The sequence below is a fragment of the Thalassophryne amazonica genome, chromosome 17, assembly GCF_902500255.1.
Source record: "Thalassophryne amazonica chromosome 17, fThaAma1.1, whole genome shotgun sequence".
Taxonomy (NCBI): Eukaryota; Metazoa; Chordata; class Actinopteri; order Batrachoidiformes; family Batrachoididae; genus Thalassophryne; species Thalassophryne amazonica.
In genome coordinates, this window is record NC_047119.1 from 5,939,605 (window position 1) to 5,967,161 (window position 27,557).

General features: G+C 41.5%; 1 protein-coding gene across 1 annotated transcript; it reads left to right on the forward strand.

Annotated features, from left to right (window-relative positions):
* Positions 1-2,884: 2,884 nt before the first annotated feature.
* Positions 2,885-27,557, forward strand: bhmt (betaine-homocysteine methyltransferase). The gene is made up of 8 exons (XM_034192677.1): positions 2,885-2,972; positions 12,098-12,230; positions 12,338-12,450; positions 14,203-14,394; positions 19,119-19,266; positions 22,669-22,851; positions 22,932-23,160; positions 27,197-27,557. The coding sequence occupies exons 1-8, from the start codon at positions 2,946-2,948 to the stop codon at positions 27,375-27,377; spliced, it is 1,206 nt and encodes a 401-aa protein (XP_034048568.1). The 5' UTR covers positions 2,885-2,945; the 3' UTR covers positions 27,378-27,557.

Consider the following 27,557-nt stretch of genomic DNA (forward strand, 5'->3'; position numbering starts at 1 on the left):
GTTGATGGTCCTTGACCATCAAAATTCACAAGTTGTAATTTCTTTGACATTTTCTCAACAACAACAACAAAAAAATATGTTTGTAGTAAAGGCCGAGGGTTTATCCTTTTACCACCGTTTACTACCAGGGACAACAGTAACACATTTGTGTATGGGATACAACTAGGTTCGGACAAGAAAACTGCCCTACACCTAGCCCGATCGTTCATCCAATGCCATTTCATTCCTGTGCGATCTGTACACCATCCGGGTAACAATATGAAAGTCATATAAAGCCCCATTACCCTTGGCTCGGCTGTCCCGCGCTGGCACATCCTGTCCATTCAGGTGCGGCTATCTAACTACATCTAAATTAATAAACTATTAAGTAGATGTGGGGTTAACATTAGATAGCATTTAGGAAACTAAACTACACTACCACTAAACTATCCTCACAACCAGCACATTACAGAAAATATGACATTATTAAGATTAGAGGAGTGTATTGAGCTGGCACTGAACCCCATGCTGAGTTTCACAGCAGTGGTGTCGCCAGTGTGCCCTGGCTGTGCTTTGACATCCACTCTATTACATTTCCATTCATTGAATGGTTCAGTTCTTGCAGATATGGGGATTTTTACTTTATTGTTCAACATTTTAATTCCAATAAAATGTATAATAGCTCTATTTACATGCAATTATACATTTTATTGTTGGCCATATGGCTGCCATTTTGAGAGGAACAGTGGTCATGTTCAGTTGTGAGGTAGAAGGATGCTTCTGGACAATTTTAAGTTCAGAATTTGAATTCTGCATCATAAATGATAACTGATTTGACACCGAGATCATACATATCAGACCGCCATACAAGTGACGGCTGCCATCTTGGGAAATGGCGGCCAACTTGAATATGAAATGACAACTTTTCAATGATCCTATAGACCAGGGGTGGGCAGCGAGGGCTGAAACACTGCAGGTTTTCCTTGCAACCAATCACCTCAGCAGGTGGGTTGCTGATGAGCTTCTTTCTGAGCATAAACACCTGATCATTAATGAAATCACCTGCTGAGGTGATTGGTAGTAAGGAAAACCTGCAGTGTTTCGGCCCTTCATGGCACATGATTGCCCACCCCTGCTATAGACATTTACCAAGTACAATATATGGTAAATGGGTGATTCTTTAACTACAGGCACTATTGGCCTTGTAAATGTAATTTCCACCACACCATTGCCTTATAATATAAAGCGCCTTGGGGCAACTGTTTGTTGTGATTTGGCGCTATATACATGTGCTCTGATGTCACTGTTTATCTCCATAGAAACTACCCAAACAATCTTTCATACAAACTGTTTAAAGGGACATTACAGTGTTGTGGTGGAAATTACGGCAATAGTGTGGGACAACTACATTTAGTTTAAAAAAAATCACAACAGTTGTATGACATTGAATACCCCAATTATGTTTTGATTATTTTACTGATATTTTATTCAGAGATATTTTAAAACATTAGACAAAAAGTTTCTTTACCATTCATTTTTATCATTGAAGATCAAAAGTCTGGGTGTGGGACAAGCACAAAACGGCAATATTTGCATATAATGATGCTGAAAAAAGGTGAAAAAGTCATCATAGACTACTAGAACAAATTTCTTAACACACTTTCATTGTAAAGATAACTATAAAAGTGTGAAATTTCCCCTTTTTTCTGTTTTTCATACAATATGATCAAAGGACATAATAAGTGCCCGTAGTTTCTGTGAAGGCTCTCAGTTGTCCAGGTGGTTTCCATAGTAGAGAAGCTTGAATCTTTGACTGGACTGGGTTGCTTGACGCGAGGACGTTTCGCTTCAAATCGCAGAAGCTTCCTCAGCTAAAATTCTTGCTCTGGTGGTCTGACTTCTGTCTTGACTCTTGTAGAGAAGAATACAATACAGAATACAATACAGAATACAATACAGAATACAATACAGAATACAATACAGAATACAATACAGAATTCTCTACAAGAGTCAAGACAGAAGTCAGACCACCAGAGCAAGAATTTTAGCTGAGGAAGCTTCTGCGATTTGAAGCGAAACGTCCTCGCGTCAAGCAACCCAGTCCAGTCGAAGATTCAAGCTTCTCTACTAAAGTGCCCGTAGTCTGGTTTCAGTTCAGAAGGTTCTGGGTTCAAATCCCACCCCTGCCACATTTCTCCATGTAATGTGGAGTTGCGTCAGGAAGGGCATCCGGTGTAAAACTTGTGCTAATTCAACATGCAGATCCACCTTGGATCTGCTGTGGCGCCCCCAAGTGCAAACAAGGGAGCAGCTGAAGGGACTTACAGTCTAAGAATCACACAAATATGTCTAAAATATCATATTATGTCACTCCTCACTCCGTCACTCCTGGCGGCCATTTTGAAAAATGGCTGCCATGGGCGCCATGTTGAAAATTCATAATGCCTCCATATCCAAATCTTTTCGGTATGCCTTTGGCTATACGTGTACCAAATGTCATGCTTTTATCACAAACTGAACGGTTGTTTTGGTTATCTGCTGCACTACTGGTCTAATATCCGTCTGTGGTGCAAATTTCGTCAAAATCCGTGCTGTAGTTTTGATGTAATCTTGCTGACGGACAAATAAACGCTGATGATTTTATTGTCCTTGGCGCACGTAACTACACAAAACCTCCTTGTCCTTACACAGACATTCTCCTAAAGAAACAGTGCAGCTGCACTTTATATGGATTTATCCCCTCAAAGTGTCAAGTAGCGCAGAAGGTGAGGCGTTTGTGGGCAATCTTGAGACGTCTTGATTTTCAAAGAAGAACTTGTGCTGCGTGGAGGAAGGCGGGTCTTCCTGTGACGTCAGGAGCGTCACGACGTTTGGACTATAAATGCTGCAGAGACGGAAACACAAATCCTTTTCCAGAGCCAGGACGCACAGGTCGCGGAGCGGATCGGTTCCGACTGCAACTAACCATGGAGGCACCAGCTGGACCAAAGAAGGTACGCGTGCGGGGCGCACAAATAACAACCGGCGTGGAGTTAGAAGTTAGACACCTGCTGACAGACATATCTGCCACCTGCCCAGATATGTCGCGTGCCCTTGTCCCACGGCCACCAAGCTCCATTTCACCCCCTCCCACCCTTCAATTTCACTGTATTTAATGACATGACGAACTACTGTCTGGAAAATGAATAACTGTCCAGAATCTGAATAAAATGGAGCTTAGTGGGCATGGGGCAAGGGCACGCGACATATCTGGGCAGGTGGCACCAAAATGCACTTGCCCATGTAAAAGCTATTACTGCTTACGTGTGGACAGTTATTCAGATTCAGGACAGTTATTCATTTTCCAGACAGTAGTTCATCATGTCATTAAATACAGTGAAATTGAGGGGTGGGAGGGGAGAAAATCAGAATTTTCAAAATATTATTTGTACAGTAGTCAGCTGTCATCTTGACAATTTTGTTTTAATTTTTAAGTTGTTTGTCATTCTTTTTATTTTTAGTTGTTTTTTGATGTCTTTGCAGCACTTTTTTTTAAACTAAAGTTGCGATTAGAGTGAGGTGTAAGGAGTTGACAGATTTAATTAAAAGCACAAACCTAATAAATTAGTATATGTCTGTTTTCGCTTTCCGTATTCTGTTGTTGTATTTTTGCTTAAGCACCAAAACCCAATCATTGTTTTATTTTGGATTTTTTTAAAAGGTAGAATTCAACTGGGCACGTATATTTCCATTTTAAAAACATTTCTTGCCCATAATACACCCAGAATTGCTTCATCGCGAATTACTGTCTGAATAATGAACTACTGTCTAACTTCACGCCACTCAAATACCACGCTGTGTGCATGTTTACTGCTGCTTGTGCTGGACCATCGAGCATTTTTTTCCCTTTCAAAATTTTTATTTGACATTTCAATATACAAAAATGAACAAATATATAAATGCAGACAATTGACACCAAATAGAAAACATAGACATCAATGTAACAAAGAATACATATATCAAAAGTTGTCAGTGAAAAGACAAAACAAAGAGAGGTAAAAGTACCGCAAACTCATCCAAGGTCACTTAGTGATAACTGCAGTGTATAGTCACTTTTCTTATTATGTGTTAGCTCCAAGGTTTTTGTGTGCCAAGTAAATTCTACCAGAAATACTTGAAAACTTGAAGGGATTTAGAAATTCTCATTTTGTGTAAGTAAAATTTGCCAATTAGCAACACAAGATTAATGACAAAGGAAAAAGTCTTATTACATACAAAGTTTGTAATGATATCCTTCAAACCAACAGTGATTGTATGTTCACTTTCTTTTTCATCCATAGATAGATTTTTCAAAATCTCTTCAAAACTTAGATGACACAGGTGACATACAACATAAATGTGAAAATGTCTCTGATTCAATCCCACAAAAAGTGCATTTATCGTGGCGTCCCTCAGCCTGACATACTGCGTCCTGTCAGTGAGGTAGATGGAGATCCAAGTAATCAGGCAGGGGTCCACTTGCATCCTGTTCAGTTTGTCCTGGAGTGCAAGGGGCTGGATGGAGTTGAAGGCACTTGAAGTCCAGAGAATCCTCACTGTGCAGCTTCCCTTATCAAGATGTGAGTGGACGTCGGTGTAGCAGGTAGAGGATGGTATCCTCCACACAAACACCTGCCCGATATGCAAACTGCAGACATTCCTGGGCGTGTTGCACCTGGGGTTTGAGGAAGTCCAAGAAGAGCCGCTCCAACGTCTTCATCAGGTGTGAAGCTTGCTGGGCCGGTGCAGACCGAACGGTCCGCCCCTAAAAATCGGTCCACTGTTTGCATCTGCACATGCGTCATTTCAGGAGCATGTCTGAATCAGAGTCTCTTCACCTAAAGCAATCAAATGGATTAATGGGATTATTAACCATCAGATGATAAAGGTAAAATCTCCTCTTAAATCATTCTAAAGTCAGTTTTAAGCAGAAAAGAGGCAAAATTCCGTGACATTTGAAATGTCCAACGTGCAGTGCATGTCCATGAAAAATTAAACATGTTTAATTTTTTGTGTCAATATCGCAGACCCCTTTGCTAGGTTGACCAAACGTCCTGGTTTCCCAGGACATGTCCTGGCCATCTTGTTTTTTTGTTAGAAAGAGATAAAAATGTCCTGGTTTTTTATTGTTTTTCATCTTTGAGCATCTTTGAGTAAACTTTGATCATTTGAGTATCTCATTGCCGGGCTGAGTGTCTTGGTTTTCGGTAATCAAAATATGGCCACCCTACCCCTTTGTGTCCCTCAACGTATTGCCACATAGGGCTGCATAAATTCCATGTAGTTAGTACACCGCATTACGCAACTCTACGGTGGCTCATGTGAAAGGGGGTTTAGTATAATGCATTTCAGATGCATTTCAGACACTCTGTTCAGGCTTCACGGACAACAGCATTAAACTCTAGTGCCTAAAACTCTTGTGAATATATTCTCTGGGTTTATAGACGTTGTTATTGTATTTGTGTTTGTTAAATTCCATGCATCTTAAATGTAGCAGACACGGCTTATCTGGAATTTTGTTTTGGCAAGTTTTCACAGTCTCTACTGCCATCTACTGGCCAGTAGTGTTCATGGCAGTTGTCGTCCTGAAGCTGGGCAGACACTGTATGATATTTTTAATCACTGTACTCGATTTCAGTTCAAACTGTACCACAGAACCGCACGGTGTAAAAGTTCAGCGCACCTAATTTATGTTTTCACACACATTGTACGTTCAAAAACCACACGTCGGACTTGTGTTTCCAGAAGCGAAATGTAAGCTTTTTTTTTTTTTTCAAACTTAATTTACAAAAACTCCTGATGAGAGACATCAAAGTTTAAAAACAAAACAACAAAAAAACATTACAAGACAACTCTGTGGTGTTTGCACATGCACAGCGCGAGAGGTTGGATGCTTGTTGCTCTTCAGCAGCAGGACACCCTCACGACGGCCAACCAGAATAATATCAAACAGGTTTGAGTTTCATTCAACCATACAATCGGCGATCAGGAGGTGGTCATGAGATCTTAAATGCAGCTTGTTACTACATGTACTCAACCAATAGTTTGCATCATATTTTACAAAAATTGGAGCAACTTTAACTTTTGACTCCTGTATAAACTGAAATTGACCTTTGTCACCATTCTTGTTGTTTTTATTCCATAACATTCAGTCATATCATCCAAACTATACCTTTTTGGAATATTTATGATCATTATTTGTCTCATGATTGTGAGACAAATAATGTAAATAATTTTTCAATATAGTAATTGGCGCATTTTGAAATTTTAACCCCTGTGTAATGCTTCATTGACCCCTATCTGACCGCCTATTGAAAATTCAAGTGGCTCATCTGCTTTTTCAGAAGAGTGACATCTAAGGAGTATTTGTGCCAAATTTGGTGCTTGTATCACCATTTGAAGGATTGTTTCAGTTATCTGCTGCACGATACAGCCAACACATCGACCAAAACAAAGACCAGAAAAGCTCTTAAGTGTTCACGCATGTGCAGCATAACCATAAATGTAAACTTTTGTAATTTAAAAATAATCGCTGAATCTGTTCACATTACAATATTCTGGAGGCTTCTTTTTGACAGCAACACAGCTCTGTATTTATGACAATTTAGGTCAAACATTAAATCGTTGAAAAAACATCTTTGTGTAAACCAGATTTGACCAACCAGTAAAAAATGAATTTGGAGAAAATTCACCACAATAATCCCTATCACCTCTGTTTAAAGCTTCATCTGAACAAATCTGTCAGGATTTGGCCCTGATCGGGGCTTCATTTCTATTTTTCCCCTCTTTCTTTTTCTCACCATCTGCCCCGGCTTTATTACTTTTATTTCTGTCACTTGTTTATTCTTTGCTTTGTCACTTTGTTTCTTTGTTACTTTTCATATTCTAGCCATGGTTCAGTTCCATTCTAGTTTTGTTCAGTCAGTTTGTGTTTTCATTATTTATCATTTAGTTTTCATGTTTATTTTTGCTGTTCTCATTTCTGTTATTATCTGTTGTGCTTTTGTGTCAGGTTTTCTTTATCATTTAGTCTCTATTTTACTTAGAATTTGTTTCTTAGGCAGTTCCAGTTTAGTTTTGTCTTAATGTTTATTTACGTATTGTTCTCAGCTCTGGTCCCATGTTGTTTCTCATGAATACTTATTGTCTGATGGTTGCTTTTTAGTTCTCATGTTCTGTTCATAGTAATTTATTATTCCGTCCTCGCTTTCTGTTTGCTCTTTATGCTCTGTTTTGCCTCATTCCAGTTGTTGGTTCTCACTCCACACCCCTGCACCTGCCATTGTGCCTTCGTCTTTCACTTTGATTCTTTCTGCTTTGGGTTTCTATTCACTCACGCTCTTGGCACCTGTTCATGTGTCTTTTCATCACTCCACATTGTGTTGTCTTCTAGGGCTGCAACAAAAGATTATTTGGATCATCGATGAATCCGATGGTGTTTCGACACGATTAATCGGATTAGTGGGCAATTTTTTAAAAATGTGCCAGGGAAACAATTTTTCTCTCCTTCCATCACTTTATTTAACAACAGAACATTATTTGAAAACTTAAAATACTTGAAAATCAGCAAATCATCAAATGTCCCTTGGCTGTTGAAATATAAAATAATAAAGAATAAAACAGTTTATAATAAAGAACAAAAATAATTATTTCAAATGGCATTGCTTTATCAAAGTGCTGAGTTGCCATAAAACAACATTGAAACATATAAATGTTATAAAATATATGGTGGAAAAAAAAGAGGTATTTTTGTTGCTGCAAATGAGCAATTAGCATAACCAGTTAACCATAAAACCTAAATCAAAAACTGTGGCCTGACTCATTATATGTGCAACATTCTCTGTATAACTTTTAAACTATGTGGTCATTTCACAATGACACATGTGACTCGTGTCTCTTTCTCTAAAATTGTATTGTAGCGTTATTAGTTATTATTACTATTATTATTGTTGCTATTATTATTAATATATAAATAAAATAAATAAAAAATATTATTTGTAATACATTTGACTCTTTTACAACAACAAACGCTAAGCTATTAATTATTATACAGAAAACAAATGCACAAACATGCTGAAATGCCAGCAGCTTAATGCTAACTTTAAAATTGAAAACGCCATAGACATGCTAACACATTAGCATCGGCGTAAGCATAAAATACATCTATCAACTGTTTCATAAGACCATAACAGGTCAGTTTAACAAAAAAAGATAAATATTCCTCTCAGACATATGCGCTTTAGGGTTTTAGTGGGGAAAAATTAAGATAAAGTGAAATAAAACAAATGAAACCAATGATGCAGCAGCTCGAAGCACTCCTTCATTGTTCCAAGATTCAAAGCAAAGCTCGGTTGATTATATGGAAGAAATGAAACATTTGCGGTAAAACATTATTTAGCAACTAATCGATGACTACATTAGTTGACAACTATTTTAATAATCGATTTTAATTGATTAATTCGGTTAGTTGTTTCAGCTCTATTGTTTTCACCTCAGACTAAGGGCAGTTCAGAACCTCCATGACCAGTAAAAGATCAAGGGCTGAGACATCGCCCGGTATGGCGGAGCCGGGGTCCCACCCTGGAGCCAGGCCTGGGGTTGGGGCTCGCGCACGAGCGCCTGGCGGTCGGGCCTTAGCCCATGGGGCCCGGCCGGCCCGAAAGAGTGACGTGGGCCTGCTCTCCTGTGGGTTCACCACCTGCAGAGGGGGCCATGGGGGTTGGGTGCAGAGAGGATTGGGTGGCGGTCGAGGGCGGGTGGCCCGGCGGCCCGGTCCATGCTCACAGCCCCTGGCTGTTGGGACGTGGAATGTCACCTTGCTAGGGGGGAAGGAGCCTGAGCTTGTGCGGGGGGTTGAGAGATACCGACTAGAGATAGTTGGGCTCACCTCCATGCACAGCTTGGGCTCTGGTACCCAACTCCTGGAGAGGGGCTGGACGCTTCATTTTTCTGGCGTCGCCCACGGGGAGATGCGGAGAGCTGGGGTCTCATTGCTTATTGCTCCATAGCTCAGTCGCCAAGTGTTGGAGTTCACTCCGGTGAACGAGAGGGTCGCGTCCCTATGCCTTCGGGTCGGGGACAGGTCTCTCACCGTTGTCTCGGCCTATGGGCCGAGCAGCAGTGCAGAGTACCCGACATTCCTGGAGTCCCTGGGAGGGGTACTAGATAGCGCTCCGACTGGGGACTCCATTGTTCTCCTGGGGGATTTCAACGCCCACGTGGGCGGCGACAGTGAGAGCTGGAGGGGGGTGATCGGGAAGCATGGCCTCCCCGATCTGAACCTGAGTGGTGTTCAGTTGTTGGACTTCTGTGCTAGTCACAGTTTGTCCATCACGAACACCATGTTCAAGCACAAGGGTGTCCATAAGTGCATGCGGCACCAGGACACTCTGAGCCGGAGGTCGATGATCGACTTTGTAGTCGTATCATCTGACCTTCGGCCACGTGTCTCGGACACTCGAGTGAAGAGAGGGGCAGAGCTGTCAACTGATCACCACCTGGTGGTGAGTTGGATCCGCTTGGAGGGTAGGAAGCCGGTCAGACCTGGCAGGCCCAAACGTATCGTGAGGGTCTGCTGGGAACGACTGGCGGAACCCTCTGTCAGCGAGGTCTTCAACTCCCACCTCCGGGAGAGCTTCTCCCAGATCCCGGGGGAGGTTGGAGACATGGAGTCCGAGTGGACTATGTTCTCCACCTCCATTGTCGATGCGGCTGCTCGTAGCTGTGGTTGCAAGGTCTCTGGTGCCTGTCGTGGCGGTAATACCCGAACCCGGTGGTGGACACGGGAAGTAAGGGATGCCGTAAAGCTGAAGGAGTCCTACTTATCTTTGTTGGTAGGTGGGACCCCAGAGGCAGCTGACAGGTACTGGCAGGCCAAGCGTGCTGCAGCCCATGTAGTCGCAGAGGCAAAAACTCGGGTCTGGGAGGAGTTTGGGGAGGCTATGGAGGAGGACTATCGGTCGGCCTCGAAGAGATTCTGGCAAACCGTCTGACGCCTCAGGAGGGGAGCTGTTGACCTTGACTGGGGATGTTGTCGGGCGGTGGAAGGAGTACTTCGAGGATCTCCTCAATCCCATTGTCACGTCTTCTGAAGAGGAAGCAGAGACTGGGGACTCAGAGGCAGACTCATCCATTACCCAGGCCGAAGTCACCGAGGTGGTTAGAAAGCTCCTCGGTGGCAAGGCTCCTGGGGTGGATGAAGTCCGTCCTGAGTACCTTAAGTCTCTGGATGTTGTGGGGCTGTCTTGGCTGACACCCCTCTGCAACATTGCGTGGCGATCGCGGACAGTGCCTGTGGCTTGGCAGACCAGGGTGGTGGTCCATCTGTTTAAGAAGGGGGACCGGAGGGTGTGTTCCAACTATAGGGGGATCACACTCCTCAGCCTCCCCAGTAAGGTCTATTCCAGAGTAGTGGAGAGGAGAATTCGACCGATGGTTGAACCTCGGATCCAGGAGGAGCAGTGTGGTTTTCGTCCTGGTCACGGCACACTGGACCAGCTCTACACGCTCCATCGGGTGCTCGAAGGTTCATGGGAGTTTGCCCAACCAGTCCACATGTGTTTTGTGGGTCTGGAGAAGGCGTTCGACCGTGTCCCTTGGAGCACCCTGTGGGGAGTGCTCCGGGAGTACGGGGGCCGGGGTCCTTTGCTAAGGGCTATCCGGTCCCTGTACGACCGCAGCAGGAGCTTGGTTCGCATTGCTGGTAGTAAGTCAAACCTGTTTCCAGTGCACGTTGGCCTCTGCCAGGGCTGCCCTTTGTCACCAGTTCTGTTCATTATTTTTATGGACAGAACTTCTAGGTGCAGCCAGGGTGTAGAGGGGGTCTGGTTTGGGAACCACAGAATCTCGTCTCTCTTCAGCGTGCACTGGGGCGGTTTGCAGCTGAGTGTGAAGCGTCTGGGATGAAGATCAGCACCTCCAAATCCGAGGCCATGGTTCTCGACCGGAAAAAGGTGCTTTGCCCTCTTCAGGTCGGTGGAGTGTCCTTGTCTCAAGTGGAGGAGTTTAAGTATCTCAGGGTCTTGTTCACGAGTGAGGGACGGATGGAACGTGAGATCGATAGACGGATCGGTGCAGCATCTGCAGTGATGCGGTCGCTGTATCGGACCGTCGTGGTGAAGAGAGAGCTGAGTAGGGGGGCAAAACTCTCGATTTGCCGATTGATCTACGTTCCGATCCTCACCTATGTTCATGAGATTTGGCTCATGACCGAAAGAACGAGATCGCGAGTACAAGCGGCCGAGATGAGTTTCCTCCACAGGGTAGCTGGGCGCTCCCTTAGAGATAGGGTGAGGAGCTTGGTCACTCGGGAGTAGCTCAGAGTCGAGCTGCTGCTCCTCCACGTCGAAAGGAATCAGTTGAGGTGGCTTGGGCATCTTTTCCGGATGCCCCCTGGATGCCTTGCTGGAGAGGTGTTCCGGGCGCATCCCACTGGGAGGAGGCCCCGGGGAAGACCCAGGACACGGTGGAGGGACTACATCTCTCGGCTGGCTTGGGAATGCCTTGGGGTTCCCCTGGAGGAGCTGGGGGAGGTGTATGTGGATTGGGAGGTCTGGGTGGCTTTGCTTGAGCTGCTGCTCCCGTGACCCGACTCCGGATAAAGCGGAAGAAAATGGATGGATGGATGGATGTTTTCACATCACTATCTTGCACCGTGCACAACCTTTGTCCTCCAGCCACGACCCCTTTCTATATCATTCACTTCTCGTGCATCTTGTTAACTCCTGTCTATTTAAACTCCTCCCAGCCACCACACCTCTGCCAGATTGTTGTCTCCTTGCACTTACCAGCTTTCACCACAGTCCTGTTTTGCCATGCTGTGGTTTTTGATCCTGCCTTGTATTTTTGACCGTGCCTTTTGCCTCATCCCTGATATCCGTGTTTGCTCATGCCACTGAACCCTGCTTGATTCTGACTGCGTTGATAATGTAGCTGCGCATTTTCGCTGGTTTAAAAGTGAGTGAAAAGATGTTCAGGCTGATATCACCCACTTTTAGGAGGCCTGATCTCTCCAGGAGAAGGCTGCCCATTGGCATCTTACGGTGTGCCAAAGTGGCGCACTCATGTTACCCACTTCCTTTTTGCTGTGCATTTGGTGCAGAACATTTTGGAGCGTCTGGATGCAGGAGGGGTCGTGATCGGAGACGGTGGTTATGTGTTTGCTCTGGAGAAGAGGGGTTACGTCAAAGCGGGGCCCTGGACCCCTGAGGCAGCTGCCGAGCACCCCGAATCGGGTAATTTTTATCCCCGCCCCCCCTTTTTAAAAACAAACAAAAAAACATCCTCATCTCAGGTCCAGTTGTGATGATGTGTGTGTGTGTGTGTGTGTGTTTGTTTTCAGTTCGGCAACTACACAGGGAGTTCCTCAGGGCAGGCGCAGATGTTCTGCAAGCATTCACTTTCTACGCAAGTGATGATAAACTGGCGAACAGAGGCCACATCCAGTGCTTCACTGTGAGTATCAGTGCAGGGCCGTAGCCTACGGGGGGGTTTACTTTTCATGTTAAAATGCTGCTAATATGAGACGGTTTTACAAATCAGTTGAAGCTTCTTTAAAAAAAATCGCTTCGTATCATGCCATCTAGCTGTACAAACAAGCTTCAAAAGTCAACTTTCTGCTTCTAACATGGCTTAAAGCTACAAGTCTCACCCTGCACCAGAATACTTGGTATGTTTCAATCAATGCTGATCTGTACTACGACCCAGTAGTGAAGCAGATAACAGAATATTTGCAGAGGAATCTTTCAAATGGTGAAACAAGCACCAAATTTGGTACAAATGCTCCTTAGACATTACTCCTTTGTAAAAGCACATTAGCCACCTAATTTTTGATAGGAAGCCAGGTGGGGTCAAAATGTAAAAATGTTCCAATCATTGAAAAGTATACCACATTATTTGTCTGATCACAAAGATTCCAAAAAGGTATAGTTTGGACCATCTGTGACTGAATGTTCAGGAGTTATGGGGTAAAAACAGCAAGAATGGTGACAAAGGTCAGTTTCAGTTTGTACAGGGGTCAAAAGATAAAGTTGCTCCAATTTTGTTTAAAAAAAAGTGATGCAAATTATTGGTTGAGTTAATAGGATTAATAAATGTAATAGTTTTGACAGTGTTGAATTCTTGGTCTCCAAAGTAAAAGTCAAACAAGATCTAAGCATGACATGGTGCAAACTATTCCTTTTTAACACCCTGTTAACTCAACCAATAATTTGCATAATTTTATACAAAATTATAGCAACTTTAACTTTTGACCCCTGTACAAACTGAAATTGACCTTTGTCACCATTCTTCCTGTTTTTCTCCATAATATTCAGTCACAGATAATCCAAACTATACCTTTTTTTACCTTAATCTTTGTGATCAGACAAATAGTGTGGTATATTTTTCAATATGATTGGAGGATTTTTATATTTTGACCTGTGTAATCCTTCATTTGACCCCTACCTGACTGCCTATTGAAGATTCAAGTGGCTAACGTGCTTTTACAAAAGAGTAATGTCTAAGCAGAATTTGTACCAAATTTAGTGGTTGTTTCCAGAAATGAACAATTGTTTCAATCATCTGCTCCACTACAACCGTTACTACAGTACACACTAGAAGTACACCGTAAAAATGATCAAGGTGGTTCTACTTATGGTGGCACAGGCTGTGAATAATTACATACAGGTGATTTCTTAGTTTTTTTTCATTTTAAAATCTACAAAAAAGTTTTTCACATCGTCATTATGGGGTATTGTGTGTAGACTTTTTAGGGAAAATGAATTTCATACATTTTGGAATAAGACTGTAACATAAGAAAATGTGAAAATTGAAGCGCTGTGAATACTTTCTGTATGCGCCATATTTCAGTCAGCAGTCACACTATCCCTAAACACCGCTGACAGAGTTCCATTTTTTAATTGCTTCATACAAGTCATTGAGCAAATAGTTACTTGGCAGTGCTGAGACTTACCTCTGACATTTGATTTTGCACATTGGATGGGAAATCTCTAAATGTCCCACATATCAAACTGGGGAACTTGCTTCTATTAGTAAAAAAACAACAAAAAAGTTCACTTTTTGTACTAAAAGACACCCCCACTCCCCCCTGTCAAAAAATACAGGACAGGGGACTGCATCTTCTTAGCAACTGCATTTAGGGTACAACCTCAGTGGGCTGCTGCTGAATTTGTTCCCCCTCATTTAAAAAAAAAAAAAAAACTCCAGGGTCAGGAGATAAATAAAGCGGCGTGCGACTTGGCCAGAGAGGTGGCCAACGAGGGCAACGCACTGGTGGCAGGAGGCGTCTCCCAGACTCCTGCTTACCTCAGCTGCAAGAGTGAGGACGAAGTCAAAGCCATCTTTCAGAAACAGATTGACATCTTTGTCGAGAAGAATGTGGACTTCTTAATTGCAGAGGTATGTGTGAAATGCTCGCTGCTGTCTGCAGAGTTTGGGGGAGGGATGTCTGTCAGATATCTCGCGGTTTTAATTCAAGCCTCACCTATTTTGTTTTCTTGCATTTCTTGGACTGTTTCCGTTAACCTTTTGTGTAACGTGTATAGGATGTGTGTAAATGGATAGCTCCAAATCAGAAAAAAATCTGCTACAGTGTAGCAAATGCAAGTTAAAAAAAAAACAAAACAAAAAATAGTTATACTTTGACTTTTATTTCATTGCAGACAGTATGAACCTGAATTTATGTTTTGTGTGGTTGACTTAATTTCTATTAGTCTACTGGCAGAGCAGGCTGGACACAATTGCAAGACGCAGGGAAACAGCTCTGTAGAATTAAGGCCTTTAGTTGGTACGAATGCAAGGGTTGGTACACAGAAAGGCGGTCTAAAAAAGACCAACAGTAACCCAGTTATCAGGCTAAGGCGTGGTCCAGGTACACAGGCAGGTTGTGGAAAAACACAATGAGGCAGTTGCTAATATACGTATATCCATTCCTACATTTAAAACTGCAAAACATTCCAAAAACAAAACGCTGGTATACTAAAGAATTTCCAACTTTATAATGATGTGATTCTTTCTCATAACACTATAAAGACATTTTGGTATTGATGATACCAAAGCTATGAAGCATGTCAGGTGGTGTTTTGTTCCATTCTTCCTACAAACATGTACGAAATTGTCGTTGGTGCATATTTTCTTTTTCTTCTCAAAATTCTCCACACATTCTCCATTGGGGAGAGGGCTGGACTGCAGGCAGGCCATTCCAGTGTCACCTGCATTTGCATCCATGTCTTTTGTAATGTTTGCCAAATGTGGTTTTGTATTGTCTTGTTGAAAAATGCATGGACGTCCTTCAAAAAGATGTTGTCTTGAAGGCAGCTCGAAAATCTCTTTGTGGTTTTCTGCATGACTGTTGCCATCACAGATATAAATTACCTTTGCCAAGATCACTGACACAACCCCATCCCATGATGGACCCTGGCTTTTAGACTTCTTCCTTAGGGGAGGTGATTAAGGTGGTTAAGGTGTAGGGCTTGAGTCCAGAAGATCATGGGTTCAAATCCCTGCCTGACTGGAAAATCACTAAGGGCCCTTGGGCAAGGTCTTTAATCCCCTAGCTGCTCCAGGTGTATAGTGAGTGCCTTGTATGGCAGCACCCTGACCCTGGAGCATGCCTGAATGTGAGGCATAATTGTAAAGCACTTTGAGCATCTGCTGCAGATGGAAAAGCGCTATATAAATGCAGTCCATTTACCATTTATTCCTGATAACACTGTGGATAGTCCTTTTTGTCTTTGGTCTGGAGCACAAGGTGTCCATTTCTTCCAAAAAAGAATAGTGGAATACTGATATGTTTGACCATAACGCATTTCCATTGTGTGATGTCCAACCCAGATGCCTCTGAGGCCAAAGAGGTCAATGACACTTATTGACAAGGTTAACGTAAAGCTTCGTTTTTTGTGCAATAAAGATTTAAGTGAATGTAACTCTATATTATAGTGCTTGACAAAGGATTCTCAAAGTAATCCCTGCCCTACGTAGTTATATCAGCTATTGATGGCAGATGGTTCTTGACGCAGTGTTGTTTGGGATCTGAGATCACGGGTGTTCTACTCAGAATAACTTTTATTCGCCAAGTATCAATGAGAATACAAGGAATGCCACTCTGGTTTGAACTGCACTCTCTCTGTACGAGCATGTATAAATATACACTAAATAATTCACAGTAAAAATGTACAAAAAAATGTATGCAAAGGAGACAAAGTTACGACAGCTGACAGTCCAATGTTTATGAGGTCTTCTCTGGTGTAAGAGACCAAAGAAGGTGAGCAAGAGTGCAACATATAATATACACCTCATCAAAAGTCTCTAATTGTATAATATATATATGTATGTATATATGTATGTATGTATATATGTATGTATATGTATGTATATGTATATGGGTGATTCTTTAACTACGGGCACTATTGGCCTTGTAAATGTAATTTCCACCACACCATTGCCTTACAATATAAAGCGCCTTGGGGCAACTGTTGTGATTTGGCGCTATATACATGTGCTCTGATGTCACTGTTTATCTCCATAGAAACTACCCAAACAATCTTTCATACAAACTGTTTAGGGACATTACAGTGTTGTGGTGGAAATTACGGCAATAGTGTGGGACAACTACATTTTGTTTAAAAAAAAAAATCACAACAGTTGTATGACATTGAATACCCCATTTATGTTTTGATTATTTTACTGATATTTTATTCAGAGATATTTTAAAACATTAGAAAAAACGTTTCTTTACCATTCATTTTTATCATTGAAGATCAAAAGTCTGGGTGTGGGACAAGCACAAAACGGCAATATTTGCATATAATGATGCTGAAAAAAGGTGAAAAAGTCATCATAGACTACTAGAACAAATTTCTTAACACACTTTCATTGTAAAGATAACAATAAAAGTGTGAAATTTCCCCTTTTTTCTGTTTTTCATACAATATGATCAAAGGACATAAGTGCCCGTAGTCTAAGAATCACCCATATATATAAAATGTGTGTGTGTGCTCTGTAGAGGGAGAAATATGCAATGCCTTTCCAGTCTTCCTTTGAGGAACTTTTTTTTTTTTTTACTTTTTATATATCCATGTTTTAAAAACAATAGAACAGTCTATTCAAAATTAGAACAAACAATAAGTAAAACACACAATTGTGTTTTCCAGTTGTTGTGTTGTGTGTTGGGGGGGTTTGGCTGGACATTTTGGTGTTCTTTTCTTTTCTTTGCTCTCCAGGTGGTATGCAAACTGATTTATTGTCTGTGGAGAAGGTGCTGGCAGAAGAGTCCTTCACCCTCATCAACGTGATATGCAGCACCTGTGGATGATGCTCACGTGCAACCTTAAAGACTTTCAGCTGAAGCAGATAATGAGATGGCGTTCTGCATTTAAGCCATGTGTGATTCAAGCAGAATTGCCGGGAACTCGACCTTGTGATGTTCGTTTGTGAGACGCTGAGGACCGCGCCTGGGTTTGACACATCGTGCCTGTGAAGGAGGACTGGTGAGGGACACATGCTGTCAGCACACATCAGAGGTGATTTGATTGTCTGAATAATTAACAGTAATTTGGTATTTTGTTACGCAGTATATGTGAATATTGATGAGAGTTGTGCAGCTTGCTTCTCACGGCCGTGGTGTGCGGACAGATGATCCTCCACCTGTTGTGAGAAGCTGCTCATTTACATAAAGCTTAAATTCAGATCTGAATGTGTTGCTGATAGTGTGTGCCTTTGAAGGATATTAGTTGTAGCTGCTGACTTACCTCACCTTTTCTATCCTTCAGAGTCGATTTGTCGTGTCTACCTGGGGGGTGTTTGGCGGTGAACGTGGGTGCAGAGGCGCCGGGCTTCGATCCCTTTGGGCGCTGGAGAGCGCGCCGTCCTTCACTCCGCCAGACAGACGCGTTTTATGTTTGTACACTGAGTATTGCACAAAAGGGGGAAAATAAATTGTTTTGTTATTGGAACCGCTTTCTGGTTATTTTAGCGCTGGGTTCAGTCAGACGCAGGTCCGCTCCTCAACCCGCGTCGACACAACATGTTGGAAACCATTCGGAAGATTCAGATGGCTTTCGGTGGCTTTTCAGTTGAGTGAGTATCCGAGAAATTGTGTAACAGCTGGGCATGTCACAACTTGTCCTGTGAGACTTCCAACACGGACGTGGTTTTTGTTGTGCGCCATCATTACAAAATCTCCTGTAACAGTGGAATGTGCCGCAAAAGTGCTGATGTCCACTGATGTCTTCTGCAATTTCTCTGGTAGTCAGACGATGTCCCGGATCAACATAGCCTTCACTTTGGAAATGATCTGGTGGTTTCAGCCTGTCGACGGCTGCTCGGAGCGTGGCGCGACCTCCGCCGCTGTGGGCTGTCTTTAATCCGGTTGTAATGCTCCTTAATCTGTGTGACACACAGAATATCCTCACCGAAAGCTGTCTGAATCTTCCGAATGGTTTCCACCTGGCTCTCTCACAGTTTCTGGAAAAATTTGATTCAGCGCTGCTCCAATCGCGCAGCCATTTCCCTGACAATGAAAATCCGATGAGGGGGGGTGGACCAGTGCTCACTCAAAGCCTGCCCACAGGCGAATGACGCAACCAACAGGCATGAAAAAACTCATGCATGCGCACAAAGGTTCAAGCTTGGCTGATGCAAGCGCACATGATTCAAATCCATATAGTTTTTGAAAAAAATAAAAAGGTCGGATATTTTTCTAACAGACCTCGTATACAGTTTCGATAGTCTTTAAGGGAGTTCTTTTATATGCATCTGTCAAAAATAAAATCATATCATTAATCTCTCTGAAAGCTACAACAAGGAATGCAGGTTGTTATCCAGCAAAAAGGACACACAACTGACTCTTAGCATTGAGGTGTGGAGGTTATAATTTTGACTCTGGCAGTTTTTGGTTTTTGTGAAATTTTGTGTGCAAAGTAAAATAATGTAAATATCCAAAATAGAACTAGGATGTTTAGAAATGCTGTGTTGAAAATTCCTTGCTCTGTTTCCTTGGAAAATTTAGTAAAGATCTGTACATTTCATAGGGTGGCTAATAATTTTATCCTTGTGTGTATAATATGACTGTTAATAAATCCTTCTGTAGCTCCAAATGCCATGAATCATCTCCCCCCCCCCAGTACTTTGAACATGTGGAAGAAGCAGTGTGGGCTGTTGAAGTTCTGAAGGTGACCGGCAAACCTGTGGCTGCCACCCTGTGCATCGGTCCTGAAGGAGATCTAAATGGAGTCAGCCCAGGAGACTGTGCTGTGAGACTTGTTAAAGCTGGTAAACACCTTCAGTTTGGCATCTTAATCCAGTTAACCAGCGTATCACATTTACAAACCTGTTTCTCTGAAAAGTTACGTCAGGATGACATGAAATGTAAAAGCCACACATGAGGAGTAAAGAGGAGAGATTTGCTGAAGGACCAGGACTTACCAACAAATTACTACTGCAGAGTAAAAGGATGTGTAACTAATCACTATTTGATCATGACAACGTATGTCAATGTGGGCTTCCTGTGGACTCACGATTGTGAGATGAACTTCTATTCCAATTATCTTAGATCTGCAACAATGAAGAGTTGAGTAATCGTGTGTCAAAGTCCACAGATTACAGAAAAGGAAAGTCGCTTTTCTGTAAATTCACTGTTAATTTGAAACGTTTAGCTCGGAAGTTCTCTTAAAAATTCAAAAGACTTGATGCACCTTAAAGTGTCAGGTTAAAATGATCAAAAATGAACAAAGAATGAATGCCACGTGGGAGCCTTAGCTTAGCAATGGGCCCAAGAATAAAAATTAAGCGTTTAAGAAAGGAAGAGAGGCAAGAGAAGAGCGGCAGAGAAAATAGCTGAAAGGCTGAAGAAGGGGCAGAGCAGAGAGAAGGGGATGAGAGAGGTAGAGCTGCACTCTGTTCTTACTTTTAAGGGGGACTGATGTCGTCAAACTCTGCCCATTTAGGGTGTGTAATCTCACAGAAACTTCATATGTTCACAGGGCAGACCCAAATGATCCAACTATTTAAACACATTAACAATTTTGGTATACTATTTGTTCTCAGACACTCAAATGGACACACATTATTAATAGACACTTAAACACTTCATTTGGTTAAGACAGAATATTTCACTATCAATATTTTGATAAGGCAGAAAGATCACTTAAGCACATCAGTTTCAAGGAGCACATCAATAAAATGGAATGATTATATGCAAAGCATTTTGTTTGATTAATCAATACAACACATGAGTTTTTATATATGAATAAAAGAATACTGTTGTAATTCCTTTATTTTAAAAGAATGTCTTTCTTCACTTAGACCTAAATATAATAGCTGCTTGTCAAGACAAAGTTTTATGGCCCTGTGTTGTGGAAGGGATATCGTCTTGCAGGCTTGAGAGGTTCTGGCCTTGGTGTAAGGTCATAAAATTTGGGTTCTCCTGACCTGGAGAAACTCAGATTCTGACATGAAGCCATTATAATGTCATGTAATTTATAATGACCGAAAATTCACTGATTAAAAAGGCAAGGGCTCCCCTTTGAAGAACTTAGTTAGGACTTAGTTTTGTTTTGCTGTGAATCCCAGTGTTGGCCCGTGGGGGATGTCTCCAAGCTTATCTTAAAATCTCCAGATGACTTAGGAATTTCTCAACTGAGAGGGAAAACAGTCTTTGTCTGTAGTTCAAAACTCAGGTTTTTGTTGAGACAGCATTAATGTATTTATTTAATTAGGGCGAATCAAGGCCATGCACTACAGTCATTAATTTATTTATGGTCTTCTGTAGTGATTATGTTTTCTTTAGTTTTATTTCTTATTTATCTTCAGTGTCTTTTTGCTCATGTTTGTTTAGTTAGTCATTGCTTTATTCTGTAGTCTCCGGTTTTGTTTATTCTCTGTTTAATCATTAGTTTGTTTTGCCATTTTTATTGTACAGTGATCCCTCGCTGTAATGCGGTTCACCTTTCGTGACCTCGTAGTTTCACGGATTTTTCCATGCATGGAGCATGGGGGTGGAAACATCATGCTTTGGGGCTGTTTTTCTGCAAAGGGGACAGGACGACTGATCTGTGTTAAGGGAAGAATGAACGTGGCCATGTATCATGAGATTTTAAGACAAAACCTCCTTCCATCAGTGAAAGCATTGAAGATGCAACATGGCTGGGTCTTCCAGCATGACAGTGATCCCAAACACACTGCTCAGGCAACAAAGGAGTGGCTCCATAAAAAGCATTTCAAGGTCCTGGAGTGGCCTAGCCAGTCTCCAGACCTCAACCCCATAGAAAATTTGTGGAGGGAGTTGAAAGTCCGTGTTGCCCAGTGACAGCCCCAAAACATCACTGCCCTAGAGATCTGCATGGAGGAATGGACCAAAATACCAACTACAGTATGTGCAAACCTGGTGAAGTCTTACAGGAAATGTTTGACTTCTGTCACTGCCAACAAAGATTATGTTATGAAGCACTGAGTTGAACTTTTGTTATTGACCAAATACTTATTTTCCACCATAATTTACAAATATATTCTTTAAAAATCCTACAATGTGATTTCCTGGATTTTTTTTTTTCTCATTTTGTCACACTTGAAGTGTACCTATGATGAAAATTACAGACCTCTCTCATCTTTCTAAGTAGGAGAACTTGCACAATCAGGGACTGACTAAATACTTTTTTTTACCCCACTGCATGTACCAAGCATTCTTCTGAATGTCAGTTCTAGATTATCTATCTGTGCACCAAATGTCATCGAAATCCATTGATTAGTTTTGGAGTTATCCCGATAAAATTCAAACACAGACACAAATGTTGGTGAAGACATTACCTCTGTGGTGGAGGTAATTGTTACATTAGTGTCAGGTGTATATTTATTTATTTTTGAGAGGAGGTGATGGACTAGTGGTTAAATGTTGGGCTTTAGACCAGAAGATCCTTGGTTCAAATCCCAGCCTGACTGGAAAATCACTAAGGGCCCTTGGGCAATGTCCTTAATCCCCTAGTTGCTCCCGGTGTGTAGTGGGCGCCTTGTATGGCAGCACCCTGAGATTGGGGTGAATGTGAGGCATTGATGTGTAAAGCGCTTTGAGCGTCTGATGCAGATGGAAAAGCACTATAAAATGCAGTCCATTTACCATTTGAGGGGTGGGTCAGTGCCCAAGGCATGTCTAACGTACACGTGAGGGTACCATTAATGATGAAAAACGTGCATGTTAGAGCACACTGTATGCTGCAGTGCATCTCTTTTAGTGATGTCTTCCAGCAGCATGAAACCACATTCTGGCTCGTTTAAATGTGGCTATGTGAACGCAGACCGCAGGCGCTAAAACTGCCTGGTTGCACATCGTGATCTGTCTCTGACTGAGAACGTAGGGCAACTCGAACCCCGTACTTGGTAGCACAACTAAAGACCTACACAAAAAGACAACCACGGAAACATTTCAGATACTGACATCTCCAGTGCACAAAATATTTAAATTACTTTTTCCATATATATATATATATATATATATATATATATATAAAGCATCTTCCCTACTTTGCCAGTCTTTGTGAATTTGGGAATACACTTTAGTTAGGGCATTGAGAGTGTTTTGTTAGGGCATTGAAGGGCTTAAAATAAGGCGGATTCTTATTTTTCTGTCAGTCGTATGAAATCTTGCTGTTTTTTTTTTTTTGTTTTTTTTTTCCCTGATAGGAGCTCAGATTGTGGGTGTGAACTGCCACTTTGACCCCACAACCTCCCTGAAAACTGTGAAGATGATGAAGGACGGGATTCAGGATGCCGGACTAAAAGCTCACTTGATGTGCCAGCCTTTGGCCTATCACACGCCTGACTGCGGCATCCAGGGCTTTATTGATCTTCCGGAATTCCCTTTTGGTACGTTCTGGCTCAATTGTGAATATAATAGCCTTTAACATTTAAATGGCAGACGCGCTATAATGTGTGCCATGCGACAGGCCTGGAGCCTCGGGTTCTCACCAGATGGGACATGCAGAAGTACGCCCGAGAAGCGTATGACATGGGCATTCGTTATATTGGAGGCTGCTGTGGGTCTGAGCCCTACCATATCCGTGCTCTGGCAGAGGAGCTGGAAACTGAGAGGGGCTTCCTGCCTCTTGGATCGGAGAAGCATGGCCTCTGGGGTAGTGGTTTGGACATGCACACAAAGCCTTGGGTCAGAGCAAGGTATGTAGACCCCGACCCCACAAACACACACATCCTAATGTCATTTAAGTATGATGTCAAGGAGGAGTGCACCATGAGATTTCTCTCGCAAGAGGTACCCACACTGACATTAATGTGGGTTGCAAAAATGGCATAGTCAATTTGCGATAATAGGTCATAACACAGAGTAGATTTAAGATGAAAACCATTGTGGAATTGATCAAAAACATGGAAAATTTACATAACTTGTTGGAATTGCAGTTGGGAGTTATTTACATTTTCCATGCACAGTAAACACATAGCAAAGAAGTGGTCACACGATATCTACATATCCCATGAGACTCTGCGTATCTTGGACTATCTCTATCAACCAACTGGTGGCACATCATAGTGTGAAACCAGTCAAGTGAAGTAGGAATCAGTTTAAAAATTACAATCAAAACATCAGATGTCATGTTTAATATCTCTAGTCGGACCAATGGCAGAAGGACGTACACCAAGATTTAAACTTGTAGCCTATTGTGAAGCAGTACAAAGCTGTAGGCCTTTTTTGTGACAAATTTTCTGTTTATTATAACAGATTAAAAAAAAAGGATTTCCTGTTTATTATGTGCATACTGCAACTGCCCAGCTAGCTTGGTCAGTATACAATATCAAATGACAAGGATCTATTTTAGGTGTTATATAAAACAAATAATGAATGTTTGAGTGCAATGGTATGAATATTTCATGAGCTGAAAGATGGAACATTCCATCTTTCATATTCATACCATTGAACGAATGAAAAAACATTCATTTGTTTTATATAACAGCTAAAATAGATCCTTGTCATTTGATATTTTACTAATTTATAAACAAGAGAAAATGGACTTACATTTTTGTGTGTGTTGTTGGTCCTTTGACGTCAGCAGGTTCCAAACAGTCCAACACCAATTTTAAACAGCAATCCAATCCAAAATTGTTCTCAGTAAAAAACAGAGTTCAAAAACAACCATGATGATGTAGTCCATAGCTGAGGCTGTGCACTGACTTCTTCGTCTTCCTGAAAATTTGTGACAAAAATTTGTTGTGCTTGTCATCTGACAGTTATTCTACTTTAGCTAGAGACGTACCAGCGAATATTACAAATGCCGCCAGATGGTTTACAGCATAGTGGATTTGTTTTTTCTTTTGTGTTAGAAGAATGAGCAGTGTCAATAAGCTGCAAAGTGCTGTAGCTGCTAGTGCACGCATGCGGTGGTCGGGTGTGCAATGGTACAAATTATATGGAACCAAATTTGCAGTCTAAATGGGGCACAATGACAAATGGTAACAATGATCAATATCACGTGACATACAAACCACCAATCAGATGACAAGGATCTATTCAGCTGTTACATAAAGGAGTCATTTGGGGCCTTATTTCCTAAAGTTTTACATATGCAAAAACATGTGCAAACACTGCTGCACTCATAAATACACCTGCAAGTTGACTTACTGACAGTGGCCAATGATGATAGCATCTGTCAAATGCAAAAAATAGTGTGTAGTTTGTCCACCTGAGTGTGCGAAGTTCTGGGACGGAATATACAAATAAGTAATGTTTGCATGTGCAACACTATTTGTCAAGGAAATTTAACAGGTGCTGATAACTTCTGTATTTTGCAAGTTTGAAACCTTGGCATTAGTTGATTCTGCTTCATATAATGCTGTTCCAGCACAGAAGCTACACAAAATAAATGAATACAAAATCCTTCATTCTAAATGTGGGCAATATTTAACTTTACTTGTTTCTTTAGGAATAAGTGCCTCGATGGTGGACGACGCACATTATGAAATTGAATATAACTACTGTGCGTCCCGGGCACACAGCGTTCGAACATGCACATATGGTGATAACTTCTATTACTAATAATTATGTTGGATTCTGCTGGTGGACTGCACATTGTCAGTATATGTTCCACTGGCAGAACACAACATAATTATTCACCAGCTTGTTAAAATACCATGGATGGAACAAAAATAAAATGTCTGCAATAGGAGATTCTTTTTTTAAATTTCCAGCACATGAACATGCTCAGTTACTTCACAGAGTTCATGCGTGACAAAGCACATACCTGCAAATCATCAATTTCATTTCATTTTGCACTTATCCCCATTAAAATTCTCATTCCCATACTGCTGTTTACATCACATTACCACCCACTAGCAATTGCACCTTTAAATGTAATAAATCACCCACAAAGACATGCAGGTTAGGTGGATTGGAAACTTTAAATTGACCGTAGGAATGCATGTATGTAAATGTGTGTGTGTATGTATGTATATATATATATAATATACACACAACCCCTGGCAAAAATTATGGAATCACCGGCCTCGGAGGATGTTCATTCAGTTGTTTAATTTTGTAGAAAAAAGCAGATCAGACATGACACAAAACTAAAGTCATTTCAAATGGCAACTTTCTGGCCTTAAGAAACAATATAAGAAATCAAGAAAAAAAAAATTGTGGCAGTCAGTAACGGTTACTTTTTTAGACCAAGCAGAGGAAAAAAATATGGAATCACTCAATTCTGAGGAAAAAATTATGGAATCACCCTGTAAATTTTCATCCCCAAAACTAACACCTGCATCATATCAGATCTGCTCATTAGTCTGCATCTAAAAAGGAGTGATCACACCTTGGAGAGCTGTTGCACCAAGTGAACTGACATGAATCATGGCTCCAACACGAGAGATGTCAATTGAAACAAAGGAGAGGATTATCAAACTCTTAAAAGAGAGTAAATCATCATGCAATGTTGCAAAAGATGTTGGTTGTTCACAGTCAGCTGTGTCTAAACTCTGGACCAAATACAAACATGGGAAGGTTGTTAAAGGCAAACATACTGGTAGACCAAGGAAGACATCAAAGCATCAAGACAGAAAACTTAAAGCAATATGTCTCAAAAATCGAAAAATGTACAACAAAACAAATGAGGAACGAATGGGAGGAAACTGGAGTCAACGTCTGTGACCAAACTGTAAGAAACCGCCTAAAGGAAATGGGATTTACATACAGAAAAGCTAAACAAAAGCCATCATTAACACCTAAACAGACAAAAACAATGTTACAGTGGGCTAAGGAAAAGCAATCGTGGACTGTGGATGACTGGATGAAAGTCATATTCAGTGATGAATCTCGAATCTGCATTGGGCAAGGTGATGATGCTGGAACTTTTGTTTGGTGCCATTCCAATGAGATTTATAAAGATGACTGCCTGAAGACAACATCTAAATTTCCACAGTCATTGATGATATGGGGCTGCATGTCAGGTAAAGGCACTGGGGAGATGGCTGTCATTACATCATCAATAAATGCACAAGTTTATGTTGATATTTTGGACAATTGAAAGGATGTTTGGGGATGATGAAATCATTTTTCAAGATGATAATGCATCTTGCCATAGAGCAAAAACTGTGAAAACATTCCTTGCAAAAAGACACATAGGGTCAATGTCATGGCATAGAATCAATGTCAATGAGCAGATCTGATTTGATGCAGGTGTTAATTTGGGGGATGAAAATTTACAGGGTGATTCCATAATTTTTTTTTTTTCCTCAGAATTGAGTGATTCCATATTTTTTTCCTCTGCTTGGTCTAAAAAAGTAACAGTTACTGACTGCCACAATCTTTTTTCTTGATTTCTTAGTGTTTCTTAAAGCCAGAAAGTTGCCATTTGAAATGACTTTAGTTTTGTGTCATGTCTGTGATCTGCTTTTTTTTCTACAAAATTAAACTGAATGAACATCCTCCAAGGCCAGTGATTCCATAATTTTTGCCAGGGATTGTATATGATTCTCTGCATATACTGTCATGTCATCTGTGCTACTGACTGCACTGTGGGGAAAAAAACATGTTGAGAATATTAAATCTTCAAAAAAAAAAATCATCTAAAGCGAAAGGAAATGGGAATAATGAAAATACGGTTCCACTATAGGCCTGTCGAGAGGTTCTGTGCATTGTTATGCAAAATGACATGTTTTGTTTTTTTTGCAAATTGGTATCTTCATGATTACAATGTTCGTCCATTAGAGCACGTCGTGAATACTGGGAAAAGCTGAAGCCCGCATCTGGCCGTCCCTTTTGCCCTTCCATGGCTACCCCCGATGGCTGGGGTGTAACCAAAGGTGATAAAGATCTGATGCAGCAGAAGGAGGCCACGTCCCAAGAGCAGCTGAAGGCTCTGTTTGAGAAGGCCAAAAGCAACCAGTGAGCTCGAGCGTGGAGTGACAAGTGTCCTTTTAAAGGATCTTCTTTTTTTTTTTTTCTTCCGCTGTTGGTGTACATTGTGTGTACAGCGTGATAATGATTGAATCTGACATTCTGGGAAGTTACTGAGTACAACAAAAGTGCCTAATTTTGCTACAGAGCAATAAAATTTGTTAAAACATGG

Excerpts from the sequence above, each read along its gene's own strand:
- bhmt (XM_034192677.1), top strand. The coding sequence starts at position 2,946 with ATGGAGGCACCAGCTGGACCAAAGAAG. Across the intron at positions 12,451-14,202 it reads GCCACATCCAGTGCTTCACT|GGTCAGGAGATAAATAAAGC; the intron begins GTGAGTATCAGT and ends AAAAAACTCCAG. Across the intron at positions 19,267-22,668 it reads TGTGAGACTTGTTAAAGCTG|GAGCTCAGATTGTGGGTGTG; the intron begins GTAAACACCTTC and ends TTTCCCTGATAG.